General features: G+C 43.7%; 1 protein-coding gene across 1 annotated transcript in view; it reads right to left on the bottom strand.

Moving 5' to 3' along the window:
* Positions 1-15,466, bottom strand: part of LANCL2 (LanC like glutathione S-transferase 2) — a 293,571-nt gene that overhangs the window by 90,671 nt on the left and 187,434 nt on the right. The window contains exon 7 of the mRNA XM_085631554.1: positions 8,942-9,118. Coding sequence (XP_085487680.1) covers positions 8,942-9,118 — 177 coding nt within the window. The remainder of the gene's footprint in view (positions 1-8,941; positions 9,119-15,466) is intronic.

Here is a 15,466-nt window from a genome sequence, read left to right as displayed (position 1 = left end):
GGGGACAACGCAAATGGGCGGAGTCATGACGGAACCGTTCCGTCATGAGCACAGCTCAACTGTGGCTCATGACGGAGCGGCTCCGTCATGAGCACAGGCCCACCGCGCTGCCCCCCTGCCCCCCCAGCGCTGCAGCGGAATGTCCGCAGCAGCGAAGGGGTTAAAGTCGAAGGACGGAAAGGATGGGTTCATCTTCATCATTGTAAACGCTACTTCGGGAATAACGATTCTTTTAAAAAGGACACAAACTTTTCAGACTTTGAGCCCCCTTTACTAGAGGAGACTCCCCAGCAGGAGTACAAAGCTAAACTTAGATCTAAAAAGTCAGAACCCGTTTGATCAATTAAGTCCACTAGGTGGTGAAGCGGTTGAACATGTATTCTGGCTTGCATAAGATCTTGGACAATAATAATGATAAAAAGAGCAAGATGAAAAGCAAATACTGTAAAATATTACGTGGTAGATGTATAGTGACTTTGATTTTTCTATTTCTTCTGTGCATCACGATAATATGTATCAGCTTAATACTACATGCTATTTTTCCTCCTATTGCCTCACTCTTACACTCCTCCACTAATGATACCATAAAGCACACATTTAGTGATCTGCCATCCCAAGAGCTATCATATCGACCTGCCTTACGCAACAATACCTTTATTCAGATGCTGCACCATTCACATCAGACTAGCAATGCTACAGACTGCTGGGTCTGTGGCCGACTTCCCCCGTATCAGAAGGTGAAGGGAGTGTTGCCTCTTTTCCCTTTTCCATTCTCCCATAATGGTTCTTGCGGAGCATGGTTTGCCTTAATGACATCCATCAACGGTGATGCCAAAGAATGTCAAGACAAGGAGTGTAGGGGCGACTGGGTATGGGGTAACTTGAATAAAGTCATGAATGAAGCATGTTTCCCAGATGAAGAAGGTCTTCCCCAAAGCAAAGGTACAGATCTAGAAAATGAAGAGTATCTGCAAGGAAATGCGACCCTTGACTTTATAGTGTTGAATGTCAAGCCCATACACAATTTAGGTCCATCCTCAATTACAGTCCTACCAGTAAAAGGGAACTTGTGTGTCAGAAAAGAAGGCTCAGTACATTTGGGGCACAGCGAGTGTAATACTATAATAGTGTTTAAAGACAAAGGAAAGTCCTATTTCAGAGCATCACGACACACCTACTTTATTTGTGGCCAGACAGCCTATGTGCAACTGCCCTTAGACTGGGGTGGGACGTGCTACATATCCTTTCTTTTACCACCCGTTTTCTTGGCCCCATCGAACTATCATCAAGATCTCCAACTAGCACTTATCAGACACAGACGAGGGCTCGATGCCTCCGGCATTGACCAGACTGAGACAGCTTGGGAGCAATATACAGATTTCAACAAAGGATTTTTTTTCTTCATAGGTCCTGTCCAGAATAGTAAACTTATCCGCAGGTTAACAAGGATTCTAGAAACAGTTGTAAATGAGACTGCATCAGCCCTGGGGAACTTGACCCAGGAACAGTCTGCTATGAGAATGGTCGTTCTTCAGAATCGTCTTGTTCTTGACGTCATCCTGGCGGATAGTGGCGGGGCTTGTAGGGTCATTGGCTCCAGCTGTTGCGTTTTCATCCCTAATAACGCACCGTCTGTATACAAAGCAATAACAAGGCTCCACAAGATTGCCCAAAGCATACATCAAGACCCAGGCACGTGGACTTGGTCCAGTTGGCTCTGGGGAGTAATATCGGCATGGGGATGGAAAGTGTTGACCGTCTGTGGATTAATACTACTAATGATATTCAGTTGTTGTCTATGTCTGCAGTGTGGCCCGGCCGTTTGCGGTCTGTGTGCTACTGCATGTGTTCCACATCCCCATTTACAGAGCATTGAAAATGGAAAAATAATGCTGCAAGAACAGATTGACTGTCTCATGAGAATAGATGTGACATGAAGGGTCCACTAGGGGACAAGGAGGGAATGAGGAAATAAAAATTGTGTCCCCTATGTGCCCCCCCCCAACGCTTTATGTACACATGCATGTATCCCATGCATTTCCCCTCCATGGCCTGTCTATCGTGATGCTTATGCTATAACGTGGCCTGCCATCATCCAGTCTCCCATGAGAGAAACGACAAATCTGCACTGAGGCCTACACGTTTTGCATCATGTTTTCCTGTGCTCGTGTCATTTCATGAAAGCCCATTATTGTGGCTCAGCCAGAGCCGAAAAGAGGTTTCAGGCCTCAGACGCTCTGAGAGCTGCAGCTGCGTATCCTTGGCCTTGCACACTTGGGCCTCAGCCAAAGGGGCCCTGTCCGAGGTGCCGAGACAGTATTGAGCACGGTTATCTGCTTACTCCTACTGAACCACATTCCTGCCTGGAGAAGGAGGAATAAACACGACCCGTCTGCAAGGAGAGAGCCTAGCCTTTCTGTCTCTTTTCGTGTGATTGCAAAGCTCACGTCAGTGAAAAGCCCATAGCCCCCATGTAAGGCCTACGCAGTGAATGAAGAAATAGATGCCACATTGGCTCTTGGTGATGGGCAACCTATGTCACAAATCAGTCCCTGCCCCAGACTTTAGATATCAGATAATACAAGATGTGCTGGTCGTCCTGACACTGAAGGCCTCACTTCCAGACTCCCCGATTGCACAACAGCCCTTCCCCACGTCAGTTACACGTCATGCTCGAGTTGAGCACAAGTAAGGCAAAGTTCCAGTAAAATTCCAGCTGATCACGCAACCCCCTCCAGGTATCCACCCACCTATGACATTCACCTATGATCATCAAGTGGACGCCCACATGGACGCCCACCTTCACGCCTACTTACACACCCACATGCTCTTATCTCATTCTCTCTTGCTCTGCCTGAAGCACTCCTGCTTACGTATAATATTGAATGTATATATACTGTACTCTGTGAATAAAAGATTGAGAATTATTGAGGAATCCCAGACCCGTCCTGATCCCTTGTGGTGATGGAACTATTCTCCCTATAACTCGAGTTATTTGAATAAAGCCCTTTTGAACCTGATACCACAGACTCAGCCTCTTGCTTTATGCATGATCATATTGATACATATAAAAATTCTGAGTGCGTAATACTTTATTTACGACAGAAGTTACATCGATGGCCTGACGACTTTGGGGTCATCACTGTAAAACCTCAGACCTTTTCGCTCTATTTGGAGCAGATGGTCTGATGTACTTTTTTCTTTACAGGAATGTTACGAAAGGTATGGTGGTGCAGAGCAGAAAAAATGAAAATGCCACCAATGCCCTGGGAGAAAACTCCCATAGTGTCAGGGTCAATGGTATTTTCTTTTACAAAAACAAAGTCTAGCTTTGGGAGCTTATTTTTGTTAATCAAAAACGTTTTCTGATCTGCAGCATAAAACATGGCAGCCGCTCAGCAAACCTTTAGTGCCTTCGGAGGAACCGCTGTGATTTTTCTAAGGGCACAGAGACTGCTGCCTAGCCGGTTGAGATCTCCAACTATGGCGTGATGACCTCCGTCAACCTGGTGGATGGTAATGACTTCTGCCATCCCGCTGGATGACCCCCATCAAACTCTAAATGAGGCCCTAAGTGCTAATTTATCACACTAGTATCAGCTCTTGCTCATAATACATCTACAATAGCATCAGTAGGCTGTATATCCAGCAACTGGCAGCTGCCTTTCAAGCAATAGTGATGTACGCCGCTTGGTGCGACGCACAATGAACCGAATATTATGTGTCTCTAAAGCATCTGCAACTAAACCCAATAATTCCAAGCTCCAATAACGAGTTGTAACGGCAATGTCTCCTCTGAACCACACGTTTCACCATCCATGATTTTCACCGCAAAGATCCATCAGATGTTTGTACAGTACCACAATGCACCATGTCTGGCTTTGACCCTAGCATAACATCCTTCTGGCAAGTTTGGCAGAAATGCCTTTCTATATAAATGAAGTCACAGCAGTGCCTCACTGCAGAGCAATGTATGCTGAAAACTGTTAAATGCTAAACGAGGGAAAAACGTTCGTATTCACAAATAATAGAAAACTTTAATATATACCATAAGTTGCCAAATGAGCGGCCCACTATGCTCCTAGTGATGGGGAGGTATGGAGTGGCATTTTGTGATAATGTGCAATTTTTCAAAGCAGCTCAATGCTGCTGCAACTGCTGCCTCTTCAGTCCAAATGTTGACTTGATTAAAATCAGAGAGAAAGAGCGTGGGAGGGAGAGGGGGGGTGTATGTGTGTTGCGTCCACCATACTAGGAGACTTAATATGTGTGCGAGAATGAGAAATGAAACTACTTTTTTTAGCAATCACTGAATCTAACACTGACACAACAAATTGCTTAACAAGGGTAGCTTAATATATGTATATATAGCCTCAGGGGTATATTTCTTTCCCCTCGCCCTGTAATTAATAGGGCAGACTGAATCCTGTCCTGAAATGGGCAGGCAAGAATACAGTGAAGTTTGCTCCACAATATGAGGATAAAGTTACATCCTAGAGTTGTAACTTTTCCTACGGTTGGCAGGGAGGGCTGGCGCTTGCATAGATGGTGGTGTGAGGCTGGGAGATGGACTACATCACAAGTCAAGAAGAATAACAATAATGGACAATGGATGCATTCCTCCAGTTCACTATTTGTCCCTATTCTTTGTCCTTTTCTTATGCCTTTCACCTTTTCCCCCACTGAGTCTGAGGGAAGCAAGTGTATCTAAATGTCTAGTTCAGTAGCTCAGCCACCATAGACGTAGATTGGCAAACCTGCCTTCCATGCAGCTGCAATGCACCTGTGTAGAGAACTAGCTATATATTAGTGCTCTTCTGTACCATACACCTCATGGTCACCTTGGTGCAGCAAGAGGACATTCTCTGGTTGATAATCACTCATTAGATGTTCCTAGACAAGGCCCCTTGCATTGCCAGTGATAGAGCAGGAGAAGTTGGTTTAAAATAAGTGCCATGATTTACACTAGACATTAACACGAAAATGCTGAATAGAATGAAATGTAGGAAATTGTGCCTTTTTCTTAAACTTACAAAATTAAAGTGTAACATGATTTTTGCAGTAAGCATTAATTTCTATTGTAATTACACTACTAGGCCTCTACCATTTTCTATCTTTCAGTTAATTTTCTTCTTTAATAAATAAATACTCTTAGGCAATGCGGAACTATGCAATATTATTTGATAAATGATTCACACTTTACTTGCTTAAACGGGTCATCTCTGTAGGATGTGCTGTCTTGAAAAATGTATTTCTTCTTTTCCTAAGCCCAATATACACATCATTTTTAGTTGGTTTTCTAGATACCACACATTCAGAACACTGAATAGTGTATTAAAACACTAATACTTAAATGAAGACGTGAATCTCATGACTTAATCTCGTAGGTTACAACTAGAATGTTTCTGCCTTTAGAAATGTTCATTGTTGCGCAGTGGAATACTGAATAGCTAATAGTTTAGACTGCAGGATTCCCGTGGAAACTCAGAGTGAAGCTGTAGATAAATGTTTAGCAACTAAGTTGACACTTGTGTATAGCACCTTGCTGACTTCATACGTTTACCGTGGGAATGAAGGAAGAAGCAGAAGACCATCGGACGATCCTTCCTGATTGGCTTAAGATGACCTAACATCAGTATAGATTGTTATATATGTGTTTTATAATATATGTGTTCCTAGTTAGAATTAAGTCAGTGCTGTCCAGTCTGGTCCAGGCAATTTTTCTGCGACCATTCCTTTTTTGTCACCCTTTTCACTGAGAGCTACTGCTGACGGTGATTTCTGTCACCAACTACTTTGCGGGTGTCTATTTTCTTTAATGATTATGGCTACTCCTGTAACTATTTTCTTAGCTTAACTTTGAACAGTTATAACTGCTGATGCTGTTTTGCGAGAAGAGACTGACGAGTTTCTGGAACTACTCTTCATGAGGAGTTCGACTTCAATCTGATTCTGTTTCAATGCTCATTTAAATCTTGCTCTTTTCCGAAAGGGCTCTTTATAGGTTTTGGTAGGTTAGGATCCACTTACAGTAGAGTAGGGATTACATTCCTTTATGGAACATACTGTAATTTACTTAATTGACTCTAACCATACTTTTCTTGATTTTTCTGTAAATGAATGTATCTGATTTACTAATTTGAATGAAGAGATATGATTTTAATTGATGCTCCATTCTAAAATGGTGGCAATAATGCATTGCAGAGAAGAAGATTTTGGTACGGAGCTTGAGACCTCTATTGTAAGTTACGGGTAAATTAAAAAAAACTTTTCCGCACCAGGATGCTAGACAGTCATCTGTAGACCGGGACCGGATGAATGGAAAACGTTCATCAATGTAGTTACACTATCGCCAGCCAGGACCTCCAATAGAGGCAAGATTTGAATACTGAATTGGACAGATCCGCCCTCCTTACAGCAATGTGCAAACGAGCATACTCTTACAATGGAAGGTTTTGTGATGGAGCTAGCTGCTACTTCCTGCCGAGGGGTCCATCTCTTCCAAATTGCTTAACAAGGGTAGCTTAATATATGTATATATAGCCTCAGGGGTATATTTCTTTCCCCTCGCCCTGTAATTAATAGGGCAGACTGAATCCTGTCCTGAAATGGGCAGGCAAGAATACAGTGAAGTTTGCTCCACAATATGAGGATAAAGTTACATCCTAGAGTTGTAACTTTTCCTACGGTTGGCAGGGAGGGCTGGCGCTTGCATAGATGGTGGTGTGAGGCTGGGAGATGGACTACATCACAAGTCAAGAAGAATAACAATAATGGACAATGGATGCATTCCTCCAGTTCACTATTTGTCCCTATTCTTTGTCCTTTTCTTATGCCTTTCACCTTTTCCCCCACTGAGTCTGAGGGAAGCAAGTGTATCTAAATGTCTAGTTCAGTAGCTCAGCCACCATAGACGTAGATTGGCAAACCTGCCTTCCATGCAGCTGCAATGCACCTGTGTAGAGAACTAGCTATATATTAGTGCTCTTCTGTACCATACACCTCATGGTCACCTTGGTGCAGCAAGAGGACATTCTCTGGTTGATAATCACTCATTAGATGTTCCTAGACAAGGCCCCTTGCATTGCCAGTGATAGAGCAGGAGAAGTTGGTTTAAAATAAGTGCCATGATTTACACTAGACATTAACACGAAAATGCTGAATAGAATGAAATGTAGGAAATTGTGCCTTTTTCTTAAACTTACAAAATTAAAGTGTAACATGATTTTTGCAGTAAGCATTAATTTCTATTGTAATTACACTACTAGGCCAGACTAGGCCTCTACCATTTTCTATCTTTCAGTTAATTTTCTTCTTTAATAAATAAATACTCTTAGGCAATGCGGAACTATGCAATATTATTTGATAAATGATTCACACTTTACTTGCTTAAACGGGTCATCTCTGTAGGATGTGCTGTCTTGAAAAATGTATTTCTTCTTTTCCTAAGCCCAATATACACATCATTTTTAGTTGGTTTTCTAGATACCACACATTCAGAACACTGAATAGTGTATTAAAACACTAATACTTAAATGAAGACGTGAATCTCATGACTTAATCTCGTAGGTTACAACTAGAATGTTTCTGCCTTTAGAAATGTTCATTGTTGCGCAGTGGAATACTGAATAGCTAATAGTTTAGACTGCAGGATTCCCGTGGAAACTCAGAGTGAAGCTGTAGATAAATGTTTAGCAACTAAGTTGACACTTGTGTATAGCACCTTGCTGACTTCATACGTTTACCGTGGGAATGAAGGAAGAAGCAGAAGACCATCGGACGATCCTTCCTGATTGGCTTAAGATGACCTAACATCAGTATAGATTGTTATATATGTGTTTTATAATATATGTGTTCCTAGTTAGAATTAAGTCAGTGCTGTCCAGTCTGGTCCAGGCAATTTTTCTGCGACCATTCCTTTTTTGTCACCCTTTTCACTGAGAGCTACTGCTGACGGTGATTTCTGTCACCAACTACTTTGCGGGTGTCTATTTTCTTTAATGATTATGGCTACTCCTGTAACTATTTTCTTAGCTTAACTTTGAACAGTTATAACTGCTGATGCTGTTTTGCGAGAAGAGACTGACGAGTTTCTGGAACTACTCTTCATGAGGAGTTCGACTTCAATCTGATTCTGTTTCAATGCTCATTTAAATCTTGCTCTTTTCCGAAAGGGCTCTTTATAGGTTTTGGTAGGTTAGGATCCACTTACAGTAGAGTAGGGATTACATTCCTTTATGGAACATACTGTAATTTACTTAATTGACTCTAACCATACTTTTCTTGATTTTTCTGTAAATGAATGTATCTGATTTACTAATTTGAATGAAGAGATATGATTTTAATTGATGCTCCATTCTAAAATGGTGGCAATAATGCATTGCAGAGAAGAAGATTTTGGTACGGAGCTTGAGACCTCTATTGTAAGTTACGGGTAAATTAAAAAAAACTTTTCCGCACCAGGATGCTAGACAGTCATCTGTAGACCGGGACCGGATGAATGGAAAACGTTCATCAATGTAGTTACACTATCGCCAGCCAGGACCTCCAGTAGAGGCAAGATTTGAATACTGAATTGGACAGATCCGCCCTCCTTACAGCAATGTGCAAACGAGCATACTCTTACAATGGAAGGTTTTGTGATGGAGCTAGCTGCTACTTCCTGCCGAGGGGTCCATCTCTTCCTCCAAGACATCTTTCCCCAAGCGTCACTACACCCAAAACGTAAAAAGTGTTTTGTAACGTAAATATTGAGTAAAGGCAAGATGAAGACATGTTTAATTTTAACAACCAAACAGCGAAACCAGAGAAAGAAAATATGATGTCACCAAAATGAAAGTGAAAAATATACAAGTAAATACACTGTTGTTAAGGGATTGTGTCAACAATGTTTCCATGTAACACCCCCACACAAACTGTATAAACTGTATAAATGTTTTACCTTGCAAGCTCTATAGAGGTACTTTTTGTCCTGGGTTAAATGATAAAGAGACAGGAAGGCATATCCATTGCCAGCAGTTCCATGGCAAATTCCGTATCCTTTCCTCAGCAGGCCCCGCTGCCAAATTACGTCACTGCATTCAATGGCATCTTTCAAGTATTTCTCCTCCTTAAAAATCTATATGGAAAGATCAGAGTATTAATAATATTCTTAACAACTTTCATCGAAAGCTACAGGCAGTACAGTTCTGCAATTACAATCTTTACCTTAATGCGATAAAGGCTGGTAAACTCTGAGACAGGAAGGAAGCAGTGGCTCGACACTCAGCACTCTACAGCATCCAGCAAGCGAATGCCGCAAGCAAACCAGGGGCGCCTTTGTTATGTTATGATTTGTACCTTATTGTTATGCCTCCTCGTGCATGTTCCGCGTTCCATAGAATATGGAACGTGGAGCAGGCAAACGGAGGGTAGAGTGTTCCTGCTTTTTCAGGTGGGTTAAAGAAAGAATCCCCCAAGAGTATTTTGAAAACATCTGGCCATGGGGTAAGTTTTACAATACAAGTTTTCACTTGGCTTAACAGCTATGGGGCTGAATCACAAAAGCATTTATGAGTAAGGGAAGTAGTACCAAAGACATACCAAAGGCATACTCTTTTACATGCTTTTGTGAATGGGCCTAGAAATATCCCGCTCACTAGTAGTAAAAGTGCAAAGAGGGCAAGGTCCGTTCTATTTGCAGTAACTGTATGTGAATTATTCCCTGAATATTCTCACTCTAGATGTTTTGGGCCCAATTCACACAGACAGGTTAGAGTAAATAAGACAACCATAAGAGCAGTGCTTTACGTATTCCAAATGCCTTTGTGAATAGCTCTCGATTATTTTAATATGCTGTTCTAAAGGAATTTATCAAATATTCCAATAGTTCATGTACTGACACCATACAGAAGAGCATCATTTCTCTGTTGAGTGATTAATGTATGTGCCTAACAGAATTGTCTGCACAACAATCAAATATCTGTTTCCACAACAGAGTAGAGTCTAGCTGATACCGTGTGGCACTGCCCATTGGAAAAAAGGAAATCGCCAATCATTGCACTTGTCCAAGTTATTAACATGTTAACATTTGTGAGGCAGGGAGTAAATATACCGCTTGAAAAGCGACTGCTGTATGCCAGGCCGCAGCCATCATAAGCCAGCATACTCACATTAAATCTCACAGCATGTCGTGTTTCTAATAATATGATGCTGAAGGTGCCAGCCTGCCTGGGATCTGCACAAGTATGCCGGTGTCACTGAATGTTCCATTTATGTTGCCCACATGTTGCAGATCTGCTGCAATCTCGAAACAACACTGGTACTGCTGCGAATAGACCATGACTGCTAAGGCAGCAGAATTAACCCACACAGATGATAAACATAACTGTGATGCCAGTTATCATACTGCTGCTATACTACAACAAGCGGGAACAGAATGAATGAATGAAACGGAACTTGTAACGCGCAGACTTAGCCCAATGGGCGTCAAGGCGCCTAGCATAAAAGCTGACTGGAAGAACACATGAGAACTTATTGGTATGCCTTTATAAAAAACCAAGTTTTTAACGCTTTCCTAAATAAGGCCAAAGAGGGAAGCGCTTTAATCTCTAGAGGAAGGCCATTCCAGAGTAGAGGCGCAACGGTGGAGAAGGCTCTGCTCCCCCATCTAGATTTTTTAGAGCGGGGGACCACAAGCTTGTTAGCGTCTGCAGAACGCAAGGTCCGGCCAGGAACATATCGAATAAGCAGAGACCCCAATGCATTTGAGGGGCCAGCCTGCAGGGCTCTGTATGTGAGACAGAGGAGCTTGAAGGAAATTCTGAATCTGATAGGGAGCCAATGCAGGTTCCTCCTGGCCGTCGTCGCAGAAGAGTCCCTGGGGAGTGCTAGGACAAATCTAGCGGCAGCGTTCTGTACTACCTGCAGGCGTTGTATCAAATAATTATTAGACTCCGCATATAGTGCATTGCAGTAATCTAATCTCGTGCCCACGAGGGCCGTGACTGTCTGTTTTCGTGCCTGCGGGGACAGGTAATGAATAATGCGTTTTAGGACTTTAATGATTCCCCAGCAAGTAGCCACAGTTCTGTTGGTCTGGCTATTCATGGCAAGTGAGGTGTCAAAAATGACCCCGAGATTCCTAGCCGTGGAGGAAGGAATAGGACAAGTTCCTAAGGAAGGAGGCCACCATTCATTGGACCAGATGTTTTGCTCTTTGCCGAACACAAGGACCTCCGTTTTGTCGGCATTGAGTTTTAAGGAGTTGAGCACCATCCACTCAGCCACCATTTGCATGCAGGCCCTAAAGTTCGCAGCAGAGACACTCAGAGAATGGTTAAGGGACACCATAATCTGAGTGTCATCTGCATAGGATACCACCTCCATCCCCTGCGATCTTACTAATCTTGCAAGGGGGGCCACATACAGATTAAATAGGGTAGGGCTCAAGGCCGAACCCTGTGGCACTCCACATTGCAAAGATTTAGCAGGGGAGAGGTAATCCCCCAGCAGAACTCTTTGCTCTCTCTGGTGCAAGAAGGAGTCCAGAAGGCTGAGGGCCTGTCCTGCAACCCCTGCCTCCCTCAGCCGAGATGTAAGGGTGGAGGGAGACAGGGTGTCAAATGCTGCAGTCAGATCCAGCAGAACAAGGATCGTAGACTGACCCAGATCGACTTTACGCCGGATGTTATCCACTACCATAGTCAGGGCAGATTCCGTACTATGAAGCTTCCTGAAACCATGCTGCGAACAGGGCATAAGTCTTTACTTGAAAAGACGCCTTCTGGAGACAGTGATAGAAAGTTTAAAATACATTTCTATGGGGTCGTTAGGATAGCAATTTCAGACTTTTAAAAAGATTTCCTGTTGTAGGAGCAGCCATGGCTGCCTAATGTCGGAGCTTTTAACCAGTTCCCCTTTTGTTGACCTGCTGTGGTGCACTGGGCAGTGTGAAACATGTAATGACCTGTAGCGGCTCCTCCACAATGGCGGAGGAGTGTCGCCCCACTGCTTGGCTCAGAGCCAGCAAATGTAAAATAAAAAGATGCTCTTGCATCTTTTTATTTTACATTTGCCGGATCTGGAGAGGTGTTGGGAAAGGACTTAGGCATGGGAGGGGTGGAGGAGTGTTACATGCACTCCACTCCCTAAGTGCGTATATGTGTTTTAGCCGGCTGTCTCAGGCCGACCAAAACACACACGCACACTTAGGTTTTCTCCAGCTCAGCTGCATTGAGCAGCCGGACTGGGGAAAACTCACAGACTCACTGGTCTGAGCAGGGTTTCTTCACTGCCTGCTCAGACCACTCCCAGGATGGGAGTCTGGGTCCCAGGGGCTGGAGGGACCCAGGAAGAAGAGATGTGGCGAACGTGACCTGAAGGCGTCCGGCCGCGGTAGCAAAAGGGAAGTTTTAAATTTTATTGTAATATTGTTTCACCCGCGACCCCAAAAGCCCCACCACCCTTTGTTAATGGCAGCTGCATCTTGTCATCACAGTGGACTGCTGTGTGAAGGAGCAGTGCCCCAGAGGGGTGGCCTGGGCATGAAATGGAGTTACACAGCGGCGGTCGGAACACAGCTGCCTCCTCAACCTGCTCCGCACTGCAACTGTGGCACGTAGAAATATGCAAGCTTAAAGGCGAGTGGTGGCAGTTTGGTTCACTACGAGTACTAACAACAGGGGTAGGGGGTAGCATGCTTCTATGCTACTGAGTGAATACAGAGTGGAGGCCAAAAGTCCAGTGGGCTATACGGCTTAACCGGGGCCATGGCAATCCTTTCTTACGTTCACCGTGGCATGGTTGGCCTGCAGGAGGCCTTGGAGGGGTGCTATGGATCCCTAAAGGGCCAGAGGCCTGCTGCCTGCTTTATGGACTTTTTTTATTCCTTTAAACTTCATTAAAATAATTGTAATAATATTTTCAAACAATTGCATATAAATGTAAATGAATACTGCTCTTAGCTTTTTTTTAAAGTTCTACATTTACAATAAATATATAGCATTAATATACATTAATATTTAACATAAAAATATTTTTGCTAATGTCTTTCAAGTTTAATAAGGAATATGATACTTACCAGTATGCTTCTGTTCTTGGCATGTAGAGCTGCAGATATACACACTGTGCATAGATCGCCATCTTGTGTTGGGCCCGGATGTTTGCACTTGTTTTTGTCTTGGAAAGTCTTTGGAAGTCACGAGGTATGTGACTCCTTCTTTGGATCATAGTGTGCATGGGCATCGGCTCCATCCTCAGATTGTTTTTCGCCAGCAGGGAAATGATGGAGCTTAGTAAGAATCAGGAAAGATGCCCATGTGTGGTGTATCTAAGTAAGATAATACTGGAACAGATAAAGGTAGCCGGGGAGGCGGGTGGGCGTGTGTAGATCTGCAGCTCTACATGCCAAGAACAGATGCATACTGGTAGGTAGCATATTCCGTTTGAGGCATATGAGCTGCAGATTACACACTGTGCGTAGATTGTAAAGCAGTATCCTCTCCTAGCGGCGACCACCAGTATCTGTTGCAGTAGTTTGAAGGAATATGCTACTTACCAGTATGCATCTGTTCTTGGCATGTAGAGCTGCAGATCTACACACTTTTGCATAGATCGCCATCTGGTGTTGGGCCCGGATGTTTGCGGTTTGTTTTTCCTCTTGGAAAGTCTTTGGAAGTCACGAGGTCGGTGACTCCTCCTTTGGATCGTATTGCGCATGGGCTTCGGCTCCATCCTCGGATTGTTTTTTGCCAACAGGGAAAGATGGAGCGTAGTAATAACAGTGAAGAAACCCATGTGTGTTGTATCTAAATAAGATAGACTGGAACAGCTACAGGTAGCCAAGGAGGCGGGTGGGCGTGTGTAGATCTGCAGCTCTACATGCCAAGAACAGATGCATACTGGTAAGTTGCATATTCCGTTCGAGGCATATGAGCTGCAGATTACACACTTTTGCATAGACTATATAGCAGTTCCCAACCTTAGCGGCGACCACCAGTATCTGTTGCAGTGGTTTGAAATAGTGTTTTTAGTACAGCCTGGCCCACACTAGCTTGTTGCTTGGTTTGCACATCTACACAGTAGTGTTTAGTGAAAGTGTGCGGTGTGGACCATGTAGCTGCTTTGCAGATATCATCTAATGGGATGTTCCCTAGAAAAGCCATAGAAGCCCCTATCTTTCGTGTAGAATGGGCTTTAGGGGGAACGGATAGCGTTAGTTTTGCTTTGTGGTAGCAAATCTGGATGCATTTTACAATCCACCTAGCTATCCCTGATTTTGAGATTTTGAGATGGGGTTGCCCTTGTGTGCTGGAGAGAAAGAGACAAACAGTTGTTTGGTCTTTCTGAAAGGTTGTGTTCTTTGGATATAGTAAAGTAAGGCTCGTTTGACAACTAGCGTGTGTAGAGCCCTTTCTGCAACAGTTTGAGGTTGCGAGAAAATACCGGTAATTCTACAGATTGGTTTAGGTAAAAAGGGGAAATGACTTTAGGTAGGAATTTTGGTTTGGTACGGAGAACAACCTTGTTTTGGTGCATTTGAAGAAAAGGTTCTTGTATGGTAAGTGCTTGTATCTCACTGACCCTTCTAAGGGAAGTGATGGCTACAAGAAAAGCTGTTTTCCATGTGAGAAATTGCAGTTCGCATTTATGCAACGGTTCGAAGGGCGGCCCCATTAGCCCTGTGAGAACGATATTTAAGTTCCACACAGGTGAGGGAGGTACTCTGGGGGGAATTATTCGTTTTAGGCCTTCCATGAAGGCTTTAATGGCAGGTACTCTGAAAAGTGATAGGTGCTGCCTGTTTTGTAGGTAAGCTGCAATTGCTGCGAGATGTAGCCGAATGGAGGTATATGCTAGATTACACCTTTGTAGGTGGAGTAAGTAGCATATGATGTGTTGTATAGACACGTCTAGAGAATTGATTGTGTTGTTATGGCAATAAACAACAAATCTTTTCCACTTGGCAGCGTAGCAGGCTCTAGTGGTAGGGCATCTAGCTTCTCCGATGACGTTCATACAGTCAGGGGGAAGGTTTAGGTATCCGAATTCTAGGAATTCAGGAGCCAGATCGCAAGGTTGAGCTGAGCTGGGTCCGGGTGCCTGATCTCTCCATGGTTCTGGGTTAGGAGGCATGGTGAGAGGTGTAGCTTTTGGTGTGGTACTACTGAGAGTTCCAGCAGCGTGGTATACCACGGTTGTCTGGGCCATGTTGGAGCTACTAGGATCAGTGTGAGGGAATGCTGTTGTAGCTTTCGCACCACTAATGGAATTAGTGGAAGAGGTGGAAAAGCGTACGCAAATTTGTCTGACCAGTTCATCCATATCGCATTGCCTTTGGACAATGTGTGTGGGTATCTGGCGGCGAAGCTTGGGCATTTTTTGTTTTCGTTGGTTGCGAAGAGGTCTATCTGCGGATGCCCCCACATTTGAAAGAACGGGTGAAGAACCTGCGGGTGAAGTTCCCACTTGTGGATCTGCTGCGTCT

Source organism: Triturus cristatus, chromosome 10, assembly GCF_964204655.1.
Source record: "Triturus cristatus chromosome 10, aTriCri1.1, whole genome shotgun sequence".
Classification (NCBI taxonomy): domain Eukaryota; kingdom Metazoa; phylum Chordata; class Amphibia; order Caudata; family Salamandridae; genus Triturus; species Triturus cristatus.
Note: the sequence above shows the minus strand (reverse complement) of the source record. Positions and strands in the feature narration are given on the sequence as shown.